This window comes from Rhopilema esculentum, chromosome 6, assembly GCF_057945365.1.
Source record: "Rhopilema esculentum isolate cy_ngs chromosome 6, ASM5794536v1, whole genome shotgun sequence".
NCBI lineage: Eukaryota > Metazoa > Cnidaria > Scyphozoa > Rhizostomeae > Rhizostomatidae > Rhopilema > Rhopilema esculentum.
This window is the reverse complement of record NC_142820.1, coordinates 13,074,390-13,094,919: the sequence shown is the minus strand read 5'-3', so window position 1 is coordinate 13,094,919 and position 20,530 is coordinate 13,074,390. Positions and strand designations below refer to the sequence as shown.

At 35.7% G+C, this 20,530-nt stretch overlaps 1 protein-coding gene across 1 annotated transcript; it reads left to right on the top strand.

The window, feature by feature from the left end:
* Nucleotides 1-6: 6 nt before the first annotated feature.
* On the top strand, nt 7-20,200 carry LOC135686652 (coronin-7). The gene is made up of 30 exons (XM_089108932.1): nt 7-148; nt 412-511; nt 861-944; nt 2,559-2,629; nt 3,208-3,285; nt 3,569-3,610; nt 4,088-4,154; nt 4,896-4,978; nt 5,776-5,823; nt 5,976-6,062; nt 6,317-6,399; nt 7,133-7,187; nt 8,766-8,823; nt 9,193-9,338; nt 9,788-9,883; nt 10,328-10,417; nt 11,012-11,174; nt 11,532-11,740; nt 11,972-12,080; nt 12,222-12,308; nt 12,518-12,660; nt 13,172-13,276; nt 13,593-13,681; nt 13,826-13,964; nt 14,340-14,429; nt 15,212-15,328; nt 15,906-16,041; nt 16,731-16,825; nt 17,356-17,445; nt 18,430-20,200. The coding sequence occupies exons 1-30, from the start codon at nt 89-91 to the stop codon at nt 18,436-18,438; spliced, it is 2,829 nt and encodes a 942-aa protein (XP_088965058.1). The 5' UTR covers nt 7-88; the 3' UTR covers nt 18,439-20,200.
* Nucleotides 20,201-20,530: the final 330 nt, after the last annotated feature.

The window sequence follows — 20,530 nt, the reverse complement described above, 5'->3', positions numbered from 1 at the left end:
AGCCGAAGGAAGTTGAGTCTTTCGAGAAGCAAACGGAAGAGGAACTTGTACCCCTTGTTTGACTTCATCAAGTTTACAGTCAGTCAGAATGTTTCGGTTTAAAGTATCCAAGTATAAGAATGCAGCTCCAAAGATTCCAAAGAGAGAGGTACACAAAAGTTTCAAGATTTTTAAAGGAATAATTCTTGAACAATATTTTTAATTGATCATAAAGGAGGCATTTTTTGTATGCAAAATTAGCAACATTTCTGACAAACTAAGATAAATGCGACAATTATGATGCTGAAGTCTTAATAGTTAACTGATGTACATGATATTATTACTTTAAGCATATTTCAAAATCTTTATTTCCTGTCCTTTTAACAATGTTGATGCTGAATGGTAAATGATAAATGACATACCTAATTTTAGCATTGTTTCACTGATGTGCCTGTTGGAACACTTATGAATTCTTGCGGCAATCATATTGCTGCTAGCTGTAAATTTGTTGGATTCAACTGTGAACTTGGAGGTAGGTAGTTCGTTTTGAAAGGAGGTTTTTCTGTTATGATTGATGCATGAACACTGGGTTTGAAAGTATGTATGATTTTTGCTATGTGTTGATGCGACCATGAAGTCATTAGTTTTATCTCGTGTCTATTTCTTTTGCCTCAAAACATTTTTGTGTACCAGCAAAGAATTTCATGTCATCTAAAATACCAAGACTCACATGAAGTCACCACTTTAAGTAGTATATCAATTTGTTGCTTATATAACTTAATTCAGTGCCTTCAAAACATTATTAATTTCTCTGAATTTTTCTGTCTAGCTTGTATAAGTCAGACTTATCTATATTTCAACATAAAATCAATTATCTTAAGGTGGTCATGGCATTGGAATTGTTGGTCTGGAAGATTATGGTAGACAGAATCGGAGTTCCATGCCAATCATTCATGGACATGCTGGTAAGTCTGCTATTGTTTTATTTTTCAAGCCTTTGAGTGATTTTTCTTTTCACTTGTAAGTTTCAAATAATTCTAAACTTTACAGAAATGAAGGCATGTATCAATTCTCATTCTTATTACTCAGAATCTAGCAAGAATATTGGAAGTTTTAGAATCTGTCTTTTCTTTTCACACTGTTTGAGTGCACCCAATGGGTTTAGATACAAAATGTTTAGAGGGTGTAGATGTGGGCTGAACAAGTGATATATATGGAAATGCCAGTCCTTTACTTTAATTTTGTATCATATCTTTGTCTCAGTAAAGATGGGACAGCACTATTGGATATTGATTCTGTGGTTCCTAATTTTATGTAGAATAAAGTTGCCTCGCAATGTTTAGGTCTAAGTAAACAATCTAGATTCAGCAAATGTGAAACAATTTTTAAACAACGAAAATAGCAAAGAAATTTCCTCATAGTGCTGATTTAAGTGATAAGGCCAGGGGTTTAAAATTGACATTTCATCTTGTGGATGATGGAAGCATTTTCACATGCCAGAATTTAGTCTTGGCTCACTCATGACATCATAATTCTGTGCCAATTTCAACAGCTGCTAAACAACTGAAATAGAATAGTCACATCAAGGGTCCGTGGTTTGAGTCCCTGGAATGACTAAACTTCCACCCAGAGTCAGGAAAGTCGCCAGCTCTCTGTAATTCAAGGCATAGGAATCTCATAATGTGTGGTCACATCGAGAGGAAGGACCAGGAAACTGCTTGATAAGCATAAGGTTCTCAGTGTCATAAAAACTACCTTTGGATGCTTGGTAGAAACAAATATAAATACATGGATGAATAGTTACCCATGGATGAATTAAATTGCATAATTAATTGAAGTATCATTAATGATTCTTTCCAACTCAACAACTATTTGAGAATTAAGTTAAGCCCTGGTCAGACAAACTGAAGATTTCACTAAGCAACAATCAACATGCCTGCTCAGTGAAAGTTCAGTTCATTTGACCACTTTTTTTAAAATTTGCTCAGTACTGCTTAGTCCTGCTCAGTCCTTCTCAGTCCTAGTCAGGCCTGCTCAGCAGTTTTGATGGCATTAAAAACTGTTAGGAGAGTCATTAAGCATTTCTTTGGTTCGAGGTGTTGTTGAGTGATGCTGAGTTCCTTTAACAACCCAACTGAACTTTGCTCAACTCACGCATGCCAAACTCGCACTATGCATTCAAATTTCATGCCAAAATATTTTGAGAGTTTTTGTTGAAATTTAGCAGGCCTTTTGATTTGCAAAATCTTGATGTAAAATTTTCCATTTCTCATTGCAGAAGCACTCACATTCTTTGTTCATAGAATTGTTGGCGGCAATGTTCAGTTCATTAGGCCACCCTGTACTGTGCAGAGCTGTGTAGGATTTGCAAATGCTATGTGTTGCTCAGTCCGATGTTCAGTTCCTTTGACTAGGCCTTGCAAAGAAGTAGATAACTCTTATGCTAAAAGAGGATACAGGTAGCCTCCAAAAGTTACATGCTGCTAACCCTGTCCCTAGCCTGTTCTGATATAAAGTTATATACAGTTTTGCATCCTTTTGTAAACTTGTAAATTCCAAAGATTGTATTTCTGTTTTAGACTTTGTGTCTGACATGTGCTTCTCACCATTTGATGATTGTCTTCTCGCGACTGGGGCTTTTGATGGAGAAGTATGAAGTTTTTTGTTGTCCACCAATTGCTTTGCACAATATTTTTTTAATGTTTAAAATTCCATTTTTGTTTTGGTTATGAAAATATATTCTCCAAGAAGCTTAAAGTTAGAATTTAATTTATTTTTGTTCTTTCATTCTAGCTCTGATTTGTAATTGATTTTTGTAACAAACTCATTTGAATATGATTGCTAAGAAGGCTAAATTGTTGAGCTATCAGGTCATTATTTAATTTCAGGATATTATATATTGTAGGCATATGAAAGCAGGAATTTGATCTGGTTATTTTCTTCAATCTAAAACATAACATTCTGTAAAAACATAGTCAAGCAAAGCAGGATTATGTATTTAAAACCGCACTAGAATTCTGCATTGCTCCACCAAAGCAAACACGAACCTAATAGCAACAACCAGCAGGGATAAGCCTTCATTTCATAAGGATTTTAAAAACTTATGAAGTCAGATTAGAAATTTGATTAACACAATATTTTGTTTTGACTAGAAGCCTGATTCCCGTTTAAAGCCTAGGACTCATTCACCAAGTAGAAAATGGATTATTATTTTACATTCTTTTTCAGATAAAACTTTGGAAGATTCCTGATACAGGCCTTGATGAAATATTGAACAACCCAGCACTTCATTTACCATCTTCAACAGTATGGATAAAAATTTGATTTTTTCTTCCATGAATTTATGTCTTTTTTGTCCATGAAAATTTATATGTTTTTTTGTATTAATGAAAATTCCAATCGGCTAGATTTATTTCTACTATTTCTATGAATGGAAGTTATAAAAATACTTTTATTGTTTCTGTAAAGATATATAAGTTTATATAGGTACATATCTCTGATAATGCCTTTTCAGCCCTTTTTTTAAATAGTGCCTATCTCAGTGAAGGTTTTTTTCTTCAAAACTTTTATCATTCTTTTTATTTTTCAGCATAGAATTGACAATGTTTTGTTCCACCCGGCAGCTGAGAATGTAAGTTGATAGTGGACATTTTAATTATTGTGAGAAGGTGACGTAAAATAGCCCCCTGGTTATTAGCGTCATTTACAGCATATTGTTAGTGAAATAAGCTATGCTTTTATCATCCTGCTGACACTTCTGCAGTGACAACATGCTGTTTAGTCTATGTCAGTGTGGTAATCGCTTTGTTTGTTTTTAAAAATATTGAAATGCCGTGCTTTAGACTTTTTCTTTATTTTGCTGTATACCAAGTTTCATTCACTCGAAACTGCAATCCACCCAGGGTCAACTTGCCCCAGCTTACTATATTCAGGAGAATGCTTAAACTAGTACAGTTTTATGATATCTTTTTAATATTTGTGTATTGTTTAATTTTTATACATGGTGTTTTGTACCACTAAAAAATGTTGACCTAATTTATATATATATATATATAGCATTTGTTCTGATTTATATGTGCCAACTTTGTAATTTCGTTTTCTAACCCAGGTCCTGGCCGTAACATCAAATCATTCAGTAAAAATTTATGATCTAGTTGGATGTAATCTACATTATGGTAAGTTTCTGATTGTCTCAAATCTTTGGTTGCTTTTATCAGCAAGTAATTCATAAGTGGTAATGAGGGAATGGATATAAATGTCAGAGAAGGTATCTTTAATGCTTGGGGGCACTAGACTAGGAAAGTGATGGGGTGTGCAGAATCCCTTTTTACCCTAAACCTTTCTCATAAAAAATATGCCAAAAACATGTCACAGGTGTCCTGAAAATACCTGATCTCATGATATTGACCAATAACAAATCTAACCAAGATATGCTCATTCTAAGAAAACTCTAAAAACAGAGTAACCTGTTCTTACATTTTTTATCATTACTTTGTTTCTTAATCTTGATACCTTGTCCCAGAATTTTGATGCAATTGATGTTACCCAGTTTCATGGATAGGTTTTACGAAAACACAACCTTCCAACATGATTCACTGCGATATATCAATATTTTGAAAAACTTCTTATATCTTCCCAAGTCAATAAAGCATTTGCAAAAATATCACAGAAAGAACTGTCTAGTTTGATATCTTAGCAACTGATTCTCAAGGGTTTCAAAAGATGAATCCCCAAGTCCCATATCAATAAGTGCACTCATAAACGAATTATTGTTTCAAAGTCTTTCAAAAGTGCGGCTAATTTTGCTTCTTAATTTTTTTTATACGAAAGTTTATACTTTATACGAAACTTTATACGAAACTTTATACGAAAATTTTATTTTTGCTTATGGTAGATACCAATCCCTCTTTTCACAGATATTAAAAACATGGCAGATGATCTTCCTTTCCAAAGCATGGACTGGAAAATGGACGGAAGTCTCCTCGTTACAAGCTGCAAGGTTGTTTTTTCGCCTTCATCACCTAACATGTTTATCTAATATGTTAATTTATGATGTTTGCTAATTTTTTATACCACTTTATATTCTTCCTTTATTTACTATCCCGTATTCTTTTTGTACTTCCCACCTTCACAGTGACCAAAATATTTTGCTTTTTGCCTTGGCTGTACATTAAAAGGGTCAGATAATTGCCTAGACCAAAACTTGTTCACTGTTAATCACGATATGAACATTCCTATATACAATGCCACCAAGTGCTACCAAGGAGGGCCTCGCAACCAAACTTCTCTATTTTGTCCCATTACGTATAGACAGGTGGTGAACATTGCCATACAATTTTGATTTTCTAATTTTTTAATTCAGTTGATTGTTTCAGAGGCTATTTGGCGTTGACACGATTTTATCCGTTCGATTTTAGCATACATTTCGGAATAGGACCTTCCTTTAACTAAGATCCCCTGTTGATTAAGTTCAACGCCCAACTACTGACTTCGAGATGTTCTTGTTAAGAGAAGATAAGGTTGTTAATTATGACAATATGTGTCTCTATTCTTCATTTAGATTATCCAGTTCCGAAGATAGGCCATAATAAACATTTGCAATGATACATAGAAGTACCTCCCAGCCTTAGAAAAGCCTATTCCTGAAACCTGGCCTATGTATAACATACTATGTATAAGTTTTATCATTGTCAAGGCTTAGAGAATGATGTTATACATTTTCACTTCAGTTTAATGTTTGGCAAAGATTACACCATTGTGTCTAATATGTTTGATCTTTCAATTTATTACTTTTAGGATACCAATTTAAGAATAATCGACCCACGGAATTCATCAATATCAGCCGTATGTATCTTGTTTTTGTATGCAGCTAAGTTCTATGACACCTTAAACAGTGTTGATTTCCACGCAGAGTCGCACCAATTTCAAGTTGATGCATTTTCAATATAGCATTGAGCAGAAGCAATTCAATAAATCTGTTTTCTTTTTATGAATAGGAAGCAAAAGGACATGAAGGAGTCAAGGATTCTAAAGCTGTTTGGCTTGGAAACACTGACTGCATCCTATCCACTGGGTTTGGCAAGGTATGGCTCTAGCAATTATGATTGCTCCTGAATGATATCGACCTACAACAAACACAAATGTCACAAATGTAGATACAACAGTTTATGCCTGTCTTGGAATTCCAGTTGGACTAGAGTTCTGTTCAATCATTTCTTACTCTTAATTCTACCCCAAAAGCAAAAAAGGATACAACAGAACCATGTTTTTTTATTAAAATTTGAACTCATTTACAACTTCACCCTTATCTTCTGCAATCCTTACTCCTTTTTCACAGACTAGACAACGGTTAATTGGCATATGGGATACACGAATGTTTACTTCATCTGTCGCAGAAGAAGTAGTTGATAACAACGCCGGGTATGCTATTTTTAAATTATTACGCAAACTAAAGCAGCGACAATAGCAACAACAATAAAATTTGCATGACCCCAGGAATTTCAACGATCATTGTTGGCTTTGAGAAGAAATACAATTTGTAGGGAGAAAGAGGGAGACAACAGTTGCCTAATAATCGCATCAAACGTGAAACTCGGATTACGACTTGTTTTATACACCAAATGGCGTTTAGGGAGATAATAACCCTTTCATTTCAATGATCACTTGTTATTTCTTCATTTTAGTAATTTTTGGGTTAGGAATGTAACATTGTCTCACTTAATTCACTTGACAATTCTTGTCATAATAAAGGAAAAATGAACAGAATCAAAATTTTCCATTCCTGAAATTCTCAATTTAAGATTTCAAAATTATAGCTGAAATATATGAAAGCTTTGCTTGTGATAGAGAGAAGTAGAGGTTTAATTCGTATTGTCATCGCTTCACCTTCTATCATTTCAGATTATACCCTTTATTTTGTACGCATTGGTTTGTAAAACAGGATGTTTCTAAGCTCACTGCTTATTGGTATAATGCCATAATTTGTAAAACATAATTTTCAGTGTCCATGTTTCACAAAAATGCTTTCTAGCTTAGCAAAAAACTTTCTCAGGAGTGATTAGCCAGTCATTTCCAGTTAATCCCTATTATTGATGAATTAGATTCTGTTATACAGTAGAAAGGTGTTTTTCATTTTGTTCCTCTATACCCTTAGGATTCTGATGCCTTTTTATGACGTCGATACAAACATGCTGCTACTTGCTGGCAAGGTATCAGCTCAGTTTTCATTTGTCTCGTATATTTGTAATTCTTATATCAGAATTTGTAGCAAAAATTTAAACTCTGACGCTCTAAAGACTCCAGTAAAAGAGAAGACGCCACTTGGTGTTGACTGATTCAGCAAGTGACAGTGTTTTGATAAGCTTTTTAATCTAACCGAAACTTTTTCTAGTTATGCTTATTTTAATGTGTTGATTAAATAACTTCCTCGTATATTACATATTATGCATGGTTTGTACCTTCTTTTTATATTTTTTGCTTTTAATGTATGAATATCTATTCTTCGTATATGGCTTTGAAAAAAGCAAACATTTTACAACATACTAAAAGCTTTTCCGTCTGACACTCCTCAGAGCATAAAACGTCAGAATAGGTTCCGAAAAAACACGATGGAAAATTATATACCCAGTTGTGGATCGAAATAGGCCAATCAGAAAAACGCAAGCACAAGACCGGTATAGTTGACCAATCAGTGCCGCGAGCCTAAAGAAAAATTACCAATGGAGTCCAAGAGAGAAAACGAACTCCTTTTGTCTACACAATGGCGGCTTTTTCGTTTTTATGTAGATTGACTCCAAAACTGCTAGATGGAAGGACGACCGGGCTCTGCCAATTATCCGAAACATGTCGTCATTATAGAGTTTTGCACAATCTGGGTTGTCTAAAAGATGTTGACCAATGGCAGAATCACTTGTTTTAACAGTGTTTCTAGACCTACAAGATCGAGGAGGCTGTTCTCTTTGAGGGGCAGTTTTGTTTCGTATGTTGGAAGGAACATGCTGTTTTATCCTATCCCCCAATCTTTGGGTTGTGCGTCCTACGTAGCCAGAATCACACTGGCACGTAAATTCATAAATGACGGAACTTTTTTGTTTGGTAGGAACGCAATCCTTTTGAATGGATGGAAGGGCTCTCCTAGTGCTGTAAACAATCCGAGGATTGACAGCAAAGAAACAATTGGTTATGGCTTGCCTAATCTGACTCTCGAATCGCAAGGAAGTGTTACCAATCCATGGTAGTTTCAAATAAACTGGGCACTTTTGCGGACCAAACTTTTGAACAGCCGAAAAACTTGCGATCTTCTCCTTAGTATAAGATAAAATGACGTCTTCAGGATAGCCGTTGTCCAAGAAGATCGTTTTGAGTTTTTAGTATTTTAAAGCTTTTAGTATGTTGTAAAATGTTTGCTTTTTTCAAAGCCATTTTCAAATTCTGTACCGCAAAAGAATTGTTCATATTCTTCGTATGTTAATACGGAATCCTAGCGTTAAAGATGACTCTTAAAATTCAAAGTGAAGGTTCTGTTTTGAAGTTTTACTAAGTTAAGCAAAAGCAACTCTTATCTTGTTGAATTTTTTATCGTTGTCTAACTATCGATCCACTTGCAGCATGTTCTTTATCTCTCTTGTTTCCATGAATCTGTTTGACAATAAGCTATCATTTTGGTCCATCTTTTGATGTAGGTCATTGTAAAAGAGTCCTTGTTTGAAATGAAAAAATGGCTGCCTCAGAGATATGCTAGATGACACTAATGCAAGAATTGTTAAGAATTTTTTCTTTTTGACCAGGGAGACAATATAATAAATTTCTACGAAGTTACATCAGAAGCTAAAGGCCTTACGCGTTGTAAGTATGAACATGTTTCTTTGTGCAAGAATTGGAAATGCGATGCATCTAAAACTCGTCTAAAACTATGGATGATAAGATATTTTTAACAAATAAACTTTATTCCTGAGATCAATGTTTTTAGAGAAACTTTAGCTGTCAGTAAGCCACTTTTTAGCAGGTTGATTTGTATGAAGCTGCGTCGAGTTGCGAACCAAGGTTTTGAAAACCCAGAGTTATATATCACTTTCATTACGGAAAATGATTAGCAGTGGCTGAAACGAAGTCAAGCAGTTATAAGGAAAAAACGAAGTTGTTTGTGATTTGGTTGTTGAGCTAGCTTTTCTTATCTTATGGCAATGATACAAGCGTATTTTATATATTTTCCAGCGTCATCAGACAGCTTGGATACACAAACAATAGGCATGGCAAGGGTTCCTAAGAGAGCACTTCACCTAATGGAAGCAGAGGTGAACAGATTGATGCAGCTGACAAAGAACGCAATTATTCCGATCAGTTTCGTTGTACCTAGAAGGGTAGGTGCTGCAACGAAACTTGACTTATCATCTTATTAGAATCATGTCGTCATCTTAACGTGCTTCCTAGAAGAGTATGTATATTCAATGCAGCATAGTGCAGCATCTAAGTATGGTTTTCCTCGTGCATTGCAAAATACCGTCTACTTTTGGAACAAGAAATGCCTAAAGAGAATGACTAATAAAAACTGTTTTTTTCTGTCATATAGTACTCGATGCCTTCTGGGCACAGCTTTACTCGCCGTATAGTATACGCTTTTGGTGTGCAGAAAAAGACAGTTCGAAGTTGCAACTCCGCGTTTCACGCTTAATACGCTCAACTGTCAACTGTTCAAAGAGTGGCTAGATGTATCAGTTGCTAAGGATTGGGCTGCACTTTTTAATTTAATTATATCGCCTCTTTTTTGTCTCGGCCTGATTTCTTATTTCATTGATCGACTTTTTTTCAGTCCTACCTCGATTTCCATGCGGAATTGTACCCCGATACGGCCTCTGGTGTGCCTTCTATGACAGCCGAGCAATGGTTTGCTGGTGCCAATCACCCGGTAATGATGCACCCTCCTACCGTACTTTAGTTCCCCATTTTGTCAAATTGAAACAAAGCTGTCCTGGCTGCTCATGGCGATTATGGCATATCAAGAACCATTCTATATTCATTATCCTTTAATTTTTGTTGATTTCTCTTTCAACCCAAACTTTTTCCATTTTAATCCCAGTGTGTATAATGTGATATTTATTTAATCTGCTTCTGCTAATTTCTGTGTAAGCCTCACTACTGTCATTAATTTTCTTTGGTACAACTCTTAATGTTCTTAAATTACCACTGTTTTATCACAAGGCAATGCAAAATTTCATTGGCGGAATTAAATGCCCCACTGTTTGAGCAGAATCTCGTTGTAAACAATATTCACATGCTCGTCAGACAAAACAGATTTTCCGGCTTCTGATCTGCTTATTTAAATATTATTAAACAGGGTTTTCATTTTTAGGTCTCACTGGTTAAATTGGATCCAAAAAACGTGGCGAAAAGGTCGCTACCTAAAGCAGCTGGCGTGAAGGCTGAGCCATCCAAAACAGAAGTGAGTAATTACGATAATATTTTTTAATTCAGAAAAATGATGCTATGGAAATTCCGAGAGGCTAATTGCATGTTTGTGCTCGAAACATCGTTTAACCCCTGATCTTTTTAAAATTTTTGTATTACATATCATGAAATTTTTATCATTTGTGAATAAGTCATGTTTTGGGCCCAAACTAAATTCAGTTGTGTAGAGGCAATGCAATTTTAAAACAAGAGAAAGTTATGTTTATTTTCCATGAATTTATTTTAAGATAGACATGCGATTTTTCTTCAATATCCACATATTCCCAGTTTCGTTATCCTTTCGTTATCAAACATTATCCTTTTCCAGTAAATGGCTCATCTCAAACATTTTTCTCCGGACAGTTTCAGTAGAGTTGCGCCGACCTGACTTGGTGCACTGGCAAAATTTTATGTTTTACGTACAGCTATAAAAATAATGTCTGTTTGGACGTAAATCGTCCTTAAAACAAATTTTGCCTGAAAGCATAAAAATTGTTTGCTGACGAAATTGCGTTTGTGATCTTTTTTTTGCTTTTCTCTTAACGGAATAAATGCAGTTTTTAAATTATCTTGAAAACGGAAATTTCAGGAAAAATCGCAAGAAGAAGCTGAGACAAAAACGGCACAGGTGCCTGAAGTTGTCAACAAAGCTGAGGACCCGCCAAAGAAAGTTGAAGCTCCGAAGGAGGATTCAACGAAGGCTGTGCCAGCACCTTCAAAAATTTCTAATGAGCCAACACCAAAGCCCGCTGGTAAGCTGAAGTGTTGTTATGAGTCAATTATAAATATACATGACATTAATTGCAGAGGTGAAGTATTTTTTATTCTTTATTATATGTTATGGTGGACACATATAAGACAAACTAGAGTGATGTTTATTGCTCGATAGTGTAATTTCCCAACCACGCGATCCCGTTTGCCATGGAAATCAGGCAATCTAAAGCTTAGACCTCTTTTGAAAAGTTTGATCGCATCTTGGCTTTGGGGAGTATAGGAAAAATGGCGTTTATGGGAACCATTTCAATATTAGGCTTGGTAGGACATCCGAGGATATACAAAAGGGATATTTGATTATAATTTACCCCTGCCTTGTTTGTTTTCCATTGTAGAGCACAAGCCCAAAGTCTCAAAATTCCACGGGTTCAGGGTCTCGAAATTCAAGCATCTGAGTGGCAAACCTAGCACTAAGTCGCAGAACATCGAGAACCTGAAGAACTACGATCAGTCACTCTGTCATGAAAGTGATGGCCTCCAAGCTTACTTTGATTTAGTTGCGTATCCTATAGCTGGACCTGGTGGTCAAATTGCTGTGGTGAAGGTACGAAATTGCTGTTTATATGAACTGGAAAACTGTTGCTTAGGCCCTGTTCCTGCATAGCATTGAAGTGATAAAGAAATTGTTATTTTGCCTAAAACATAGTTACGATTAGCAAAAGGCTTGTACCACGGTAAAGATTCAGGTCGTTCTTGTTAAGATTTGGAGTTGTTTGTGTTTTCACTTTTTTCTGTTATGGGTAGCCGAATAATTTATGCCTTTTTCTTGTTTTAGCTCTCTGAGCCAAAAAGACTTCCCGATACTGGTTTGCCTGTGCTGCAGAACCCATCACCTCTTCTTGATTTTTCAATGGATCCCTTCGATAATCATTTAATCGCAGCAGGTTCGTCCCTTTCGAGCTTATTTTACGCCCTTCTTTTCTCTGAGTATCTGAGCTCCAGTCAGGGACCTTAGTTTCCTAAGTAAATTATTTGGAATGTTATACTTTTTATTCTTTATTTTATTCGTTTTTTTCTTTTTGTAGCTTGCGAAGATTCTGTTGTTCGCATCTGGAAGGTGCCAGAGGATGGGCTCGTTGAAACAATGGATGAACCAGCTGCTATTCTTGCTGGTAAGGTATTCTTCTTGTCATCAAGGAGTACTTCTTGCAGGAAGGCACTTTTAAGAGAGATTGATATACAACATTTTCGAAATGGGCGTTTTTCTGGTTGTGAGGTTTTCTTAGCCCTCACTATGCTGCTTTTTAAGTAGCTATTTTAGAATCTATTTTAGTATTTTTAACACATTTGATGTGTCAGTTTATCTGTTGTTTTTCTTTAGGCCATTACTCCAAAGTGAATATCGTCCGCTATCATCCTTGTGTCAAGGGATTGTTAGCCACTGCTTCCTATGATCTTGATGTCAAACTGTGGGACGTGGAAACAGCCCGAGAGCTCATAACACTACAACAACACCCGGAGCCTGTAGGTTTAACAACTTTAAGTATTTCTTCACCTGCCTTTCTCCATTGCCAGCAACAAAATGGCTTGTTACAAGCTAGTTGTTTTCGATTCGCCATTCGATTCTGGGATCCAGTTCTTCTTTTAGCTCACTTTTGTCACAAAACTCTAACAAAAGAGATCGGTTCCTCAAAATTTTATTCTTACGACGTGTCTGAGAAAGACAAAAAACAGCAGAGCTCTCGGATTTCTATTATCATTGTGCTTTCAGAAGCACACACCTCCGACCTTAGGATAGCATTTAGAACTTTAGGCCCTGCTAGCGCTTGTTGGAGCACCTCTTCGTTTTTATTTGCTCTTTCCCATGCCCCTTACAGAGTAGTTGTAATTTATATTTGATAGATTTGATGAGATGATTTAGACGACAGTGAGCTCATCCTGGGGGAAGTACTTGCTCCCACCTCTGTGCTCACATTTTTATTGGCGTTGTTTTAACTATGCCCTAATTTAGATGCTTTCATGCTCCTTTGCTTAGGTTTCGGGTTTGAGTTGGCATCCTGACGGCCATTTGATTGCAACGATATCAAAGGACACGAAGATCAGAGTTTTTGATCCAAGGACGAGCACCAAACCACTACAGGTATTATCAAACTGAGTGCTGCCTTCACATGTGATATTTATCTACATGTGTCTCACTCAATAGTATTATTCTGTGTCTGCTTATGATTAGGTACCTTTGTGCTCCATTTCATCATTAGAGTAAACATATTTTGGGAGTTCGCTTCACTTTGTGTTTTTGAAGAACCCGCCACGATATGTATCTTGAACGATAACACTAAAAATGGCACTAATAAACGGACACATGTACAACAATAAATGACATATATGATAACACCCATTTTTCGTGTCATTCATATATATGAACTTTCATTACGAATGCCTGATTCAATTACTAGATTGGCGATGGACCTGATAGTCCAAAGGGCGCTCGCATCATTTGGTGTGGACCAAATAATCAGTGGTTAGCTGTTTCTGGATTTAGCAAGTGAGTTTTTTCTTCATTTGTAAGTTGTCGCATTTTTTTTCCTTTTCTTCATCTTTCTCGTTGTAATCAATTTTTTGTGAGAAGACGGTATCTCGATTGCGTTTCCTTGTAATCTGGATTTCAAATCTTTGCTCCTATTTTCAGACTTGGTTCTCGCATTATAAACCTGTACGACAGCAAGGACTTGTCTGCTCCTATTGGAAATGTCGAACTTGAACCATCACCGGCAACATTAATGCTTTTCTATGATGAAGATTCGTCAACACTTTTTGCCACAGGAAAGGTAGCTAGTTCAATGAAAATTTCTTTCCATAACATCTCAAATAGGAATTGATCGTTCTTTTATCTCATTAGTGATTTTTTGAGCTTAAAAGTTAATCTGTTGCCTGACATCAAATCAAAATGGTTTTGTCAAAGACGTTGAAGATTTTTGTTTGGTAAAGAATTGTATTTTTTAAATGAAAATTACGAGAATATTTCAGCTTTTCACTTTTTACAAAAATGATCATTGCAACCACCCATCATGCGGTCAACTAATAAGATTTTTTTAAGAAAGCTTCCTTTTCGAATGATGTAACTGTCCTTTAAGTTTCTTTTCTACTATCAGATGAACAATAAACTTTTTTGCGGTTACATTACAAGAATTTCTTATTTTTAGGGTGATCGCACCCTTTTGGCCTTTGAGGTTAGCACTGACTCCCCGCATATTTTCGCTCTCTCGCCTTACAATGGAGCCCATCAACATCAGGTAAATTTCTGCATTGATTTTATTGCCACCGAATGCACATGTAGAAGGATAAAATTGAAAAATGATCTAAGATTGTAAACAATCTGAAAAAGTGTCACAAAATTTCATGTTCTTGGTTTACATGAAATATACTTTAAGACAGCACAGCTGTATTTCCCTGATTTTTTTTGTAGAGGTTTTGGTAGAATTTTTATTGTTCCCAGGAAGGAAAAACTTTTATTAATAGGCAAGCACCTTTCATGCCTTGAAAAACTCGGTTATCTTTGGATAGTTACTGTTTTGAGATTGAAAACTATAGTCTGTAAGTTAAGGATTGTTTGACTACCCACCTTCGTGAGACATTTAGAGGTTATGCTTAGTGTGTTGTTAGTTTTGCATTTTTCTAGAGATATAAATGAGTTTGTTTTCTTTACTCATGAATCTTTGTACTTTATTTATGAATCTCAGTTTTTCATATTTGTAAAAAGAAGAATGATTTCTTATTGTTCTTTTATTGTTCTGAAATTGTTCACTCTCGGCCTATCTGTTTTCGAGATCCGTATGATCGTGTTTGATTTTCTACCAATCTGAAAGCCCCATCCTTGTGTAATGTTGTTAGGGCTTCCATAGCTCCCAACATTAAGTATTCTTTAATCCCATACGTTGTTAAAGGGTGATCAATCATTATTTCTTTATAAAAAACAGACATCACCCAACATTGGCCCTTAAAAGCCGAAAATCAGCAAAACACAATACATAGGTATTCAGTAATAAACATTACTTTATATCATTGTTGTTTATAGGGAATTGCGTTTTTACGCAAAGATATTTGCAATGTGAGGGAAATTGAATTCGCAAGAATTGTCCGCATCACCTATTCGACAATGGAACAAGTGTCGTTCACTATCCCAAGGGTAAAGGTGAGTCAATGAAGTACAGTCCACTGCTGACTGCGAATACACTTGGGCTTCTATTTGCCTATTCGCAAATCTATTGTACTTTTCACTCTTACATTTATATCTTAAAAATCAATTACTCGTCACGTTGAATGTTTAATCGACTCGTCATTTTCTTCCTTCCTTCTTTCTTTCTTTCTTTTTTTCTTTCTTTCTTTCTTTCTTTTTTTTCTTTCTTTTTTCTTTCTTTCTTTCTTTTTTTTTTCTTTCTTTTTCTTTCTTGATTTATTTCTTCATTTGATTCTTTTCTTTTTTTATTTCTTTTCGTTTTTCTTTTTTTAGTTCTTTCTTTGGTTTCTTACTTTTTTCTTTTTGTCTCTCTTTCTTCTTTTCTTTCTTCGCTTTCTTCCTTTGTTAGCTTATTTGTTTGTTTGTACGTTTCTTTCTCTCTCTCTCTTTCTTCCTTTCTTTCTTTTATTCTTTCTTTCCTTATTTGCTCAATCTATTAATAACTCACCTTGCATTTCACACTACTGGCCTTTTTCACTACCAGTTTTTCTCTCTTTTTCGTTGATCGTGACCTTGGCTGTTTCTTTTGCAGAAAAACTTCTTCCAGGACGATGTATTTCCTCCAACAAGAGTCAAATGGCAGCCATCAATGTCGGTGGACGAGTGGATGGGTGGGGCAAACACGCCCCAAGAAAGACTGGACCTTCGGCCGTCAGATATGGAGCCACGTCAGTAACTTAATAGTTTCTTTGTGATGCCTGAAGCTATAGTCCTCTTCCTTGCAAAGTTTAAACATGATCTTTACATAAGAAAATATCATTTGCTTTGTTTGCTTCAGGTTATCAAAATTTAATATGAGTAAGGAAATGCTTTACAGATCCTATAAGCAATGCTATGAGCTTTGCATTGAGTATTTTCTTTGTCTGTGTCATTTGCATGCATGTGGCACTTAGATGCTAGCATCTTTTAGGTTGTTCCGTGTGTGCGAAAGCAACCGAAAATGTTCTAACCCTGAGAACGACCCGGTATAACCACATTGTTATCAAGGGATGCCTACATCAGCGTTGTTATTTTGCCAAAGTCAAAGCTCTTATATCTAGGCTTAAATCTGCCCCTCCTGCAGCTTATGTGGCTAGGCCTCATTGCGTCTCCCAGGAATCGCAATAAGCACAATACTATTTTGCCACTTTTCTAACAGCATCTGTTACAAATGCCAGTTCTATTTACATCTGCATCCAAGCTCCCATCCAATAGAACGCTTGCTCCACATGAAAATCTCATTTAAATCTGTAATCAAGGTATCCACCTTGAAGGTATTGAATTTCATTACTTCAAGAACGGTTCTGAATGCAGCCGTCCTTAAGATTGCTACCTGAAGCTGCATTTAAATAACTTGACTTTTTGTACTCTTTTCAAGTTCATGCTGCTCCAAAGACAGAGTCGAAATCTAGTAAATTTTCAAGCAGTCAGAGAACTGTTGAAGCAAAGTCAGTAAAGGATAAAAAAGATGACGTTAGTATGATTCTTTTTGCAAATAATCATAAAATTTTGATATTTTCAGTAAGCGTCTTTGTATTTCAATATTAGTGTATCACCTGCTTCACAAACATCATGCAAGATGTTGCATCTCCATTTTTAGTTTTTCTATAAAAGGCCTATTGTCTTGCAATACTCTGCCATGTCATCTGCCTTCCCGTAGAAAATAAAAGTTACACAATGTACAGTAGAGGTAGTACTACATATGGTATTGTAAATGGTATTTACTTTAGATAATAAACGAATACATTTATACGTTGCCTGTTGATCGCATTAAGCATTAAACTCGAAGTAGCAACTTAGAACCATCCAGCTCTAAACACCAAATAGCATGTACAGCTCTGCCTATACGGTATCACGCAATTTATGACAGACCGGTAAACAAAAATTTTCATTAAATACATATATAGATGTGTAGTAATTTCTTTAGGCAATTTTTGCTTTTTGGATTAATATCTATTGTGTTTTGGCTGTTCAGTGAATAAGTCGTCCTTTTCATTTTACAGTTAATGACTCAAATGGGAGGGAAGTTTGAGGACTTGGCAGATAAACCGTTAGAGCAAGATGCAATGGAAGGCGTGGAGGATCACGAATGGGTATGTTAAAAATTCTGCCAGGTTCTTTTCGGTATTGGCATGGTTATTTGTGACCTATTGATGTCTGAGATTGTGACCTTGGCTTCTGTCCTAACGCAGTTTCTTTCTTAGTCGCTTAAAGTGGCCTAAGCTGAAAACTTCCAAGACAAAATTACGTGGTGAAGGGGTTTGGTAACTTGGTAACAGTAATCTATGGCGGGAAAATGCATTCGCCATGTTGAAAAAAATTGAATGATTATTTTGCAGTTTTTAGGAAGATTTTCAGTATTACTATTTTGTAAGGTTTAATGCAGAAATTTGATTTAAATGAGTGCGTCTGCTTCTGTCTTGCTTCTGAAACGATCAATTGTAAGGGTGTGTATCTCATAGAGATGACAGCTTTCCATCTTAGGTTCTTGGATTGCTGCCTGTGTAAACATAGGCTTGAAGCGCATGTGTAAACATTGGCTTGTAGGGCTTATAAGCTTAGACAACCAGGCCTGTCGTTAACATTAGCTGATGAGGCAAACTTTGCAAACAATGCAGACAACCTCTTGGAATAATTATGATAATTTATCCTAAAGGAAAGTAGGTCCTCCCATGATCATATTCATGTACAAACTGGTTTCAGAAAATCAGATTAGGCTGTGATTGGGCTAGGTTAATTTATTCTGACTTGGTAAGAGCTTCGCCGCATAATCTGTTTATGTATTTATGGCGATTGATTTGTTTGATGGGCTTAGATTGGCTGTTTTATCTTAACTTATACCAATTCCTTGACGTCATTTTTTCGCAGGGTACTCTTGCTAGGGCAGGTTCACCAAGCTGTCCTTAGGTCATTGTCTTTAAGGAAGAAATATTTCGAGCTGATATCTCCCAGGGATGATTAAAACAGGGCAATTTCTTATTCCATTTCATCATTTTACGAATTTTAAATATATCTCTTGTTTTTGTTTGTGGTTTTAAAGAAATATAGAAATAGCTGAGTTTCATTTTTATTTTCAGGATGACTAAATACCTTCGGAGAAGTCGGTTGCTGCAAACTTTTTTGCATTGATCGATACAACCAGTGCTGCTGTAAATTGAATACTCCGTTTCTGAATTGCAAACTGAAATAAATTTGATATATCTTGTTTAGCATTAATTAAAGCATGCTACTAACTTTTGATTTATCTAACATGCTTTGTTACTAACATGCTTTGAACTCTTTCGTTATTGATGTTGTATTTTCTGTTGAACAAATAGAATTGAGCGAGTTCAACGTAAATTGAGAATATAAACACAGACTTTAAAATAGGGCAATTGCTTTCTTCTGTTGGGGCTGTTCCAAAGAGCTGCATTAGCACCATTAGTTGCATTAGCATGTATGGGGCATTTGAAAATGTTTAGGATATTAGATTAAAGCTTTTTAGGGGTGCCAATGACATATAAATCATGTTGAGTAATGTTTTTCTTACATTTAAATTTATATCTAATAAAATTCTATACGATTTGAATTATTGTCGCTGCTGCCGATATTTATATAAAGTTATGAAATCATCATCATAATATCATATTTTGTTTATGATTGCTATTTTATTTGTTTTATGCTCCGTTATAATTCTTTTAAATGATTAAATTTTTTTGATATTTATTCTATTGTCGCGGGAATGAGGCCATTTTGTTATTCCAAAAAATGCATTTTAGTTGTTCAGGGGATAGGATACTCCAAAATATATAAAATATATAAGTTTATTTGAATTTGGGGCTGCAGAAAATTAAGTACGGTGCGAAAATAGGAAGCCATCGAAATCGTCAAAACATTTCCCCCAACTTTAACCCTTTACTTTTCTTGACTATCCCTGTTCCGTTTCTCCTTGGTGCCCTGTGGCTCCTTCGCATCACAAGTACTATCTCGACCTATTATTATCCTTGCCCGTTGTGTTGTAAAAAGAAAACCCACGACAGTCTCCACCGACAGCCGCAGGAAAGATAGATTAAATTGGTGTATTCTAAAACCCCAGCTTTGATACTTTACTTTCCTTGACTATCCCTGTTCCGTTTCTCCTTGGTGCCCTGTGGCTCCTTCGCATCACAAGTACTATCTCAACCTATTATTATCCTTGCCCGTTGTGTTGTGAAAAGAAAACCCACGACAGTCTCCACCGACAGCCGCAGGAAAGATAGATTAAATTGGTGTATTTTAAAACCCCAACTTTAACCCTTTACTTTCCTTGACTATCCCTGTTCCGTTTCTCCTCGGTGCCCTGTGGCTCCTTCGCATCACAAGTACTATCTCGACCTATTATTATCCTTGCCCGTTGTGTTGTAAAAAGAAAACCCACGACAGTCTCCACCGAAAGCCACAGGAAAGATAGATTAAATTGGTGTATTTTAAAATCCCAGCTTTGATACTTTTGGGTTGCGGTTGCCACACCTGCAAGTGTTTGTTTCCAGAGTTTCATGATTCCGAATAATCTTAGAGTTTTTTCAATGTATTTAAAGTGAGATCGGTTTTTCAGTCCGAAATGACGCCATCGATCTTAGGCAAACATATCTATTAAGGGTTTTAGGGGTAAATATCTAGATTTTATCTATCATAGTAACATAGGTAAAAATGAAATCGATATGTAAGAATGTTTTTGATTGATAAGTTCTAATATAAATGTTTTTTTCAATATTTCCTCGATTGCTTTTCGGTTAATTTATACTGTTATTGCTGAGTAATCTATTGAAGAGTTGGTATTTGCCGAGCTTTGGAAAAATTTTCTTTGCTAGCAAATAAAGCTTTTTCTTATTACGTTGTCATCTTTTAGCCTATCGCTTTGTATTTTCATGGCATTTCTATGTGGTACACGTTTTTTGTCCCTTAGAGACCCTACTAATCGGAAGTAATACTGTAAATGCATCAAGTTACGGTATTAGAGCTAATTTTATTTAAGTTCACCTTATTGGTTCTTAGTACCCATATTGGGGGGTATTAAGGACATCTTTTGCCTAAGAAAAGATAAAGCAAATTTTATTGATAAGACAGATTCAACAAAGTAATACTTTTATTTTTGATAGAGAGCATGAAGACACTCAAGGTTTTTGAGGCTGGAGAACATTTAAGCCCCTATATCGCTCC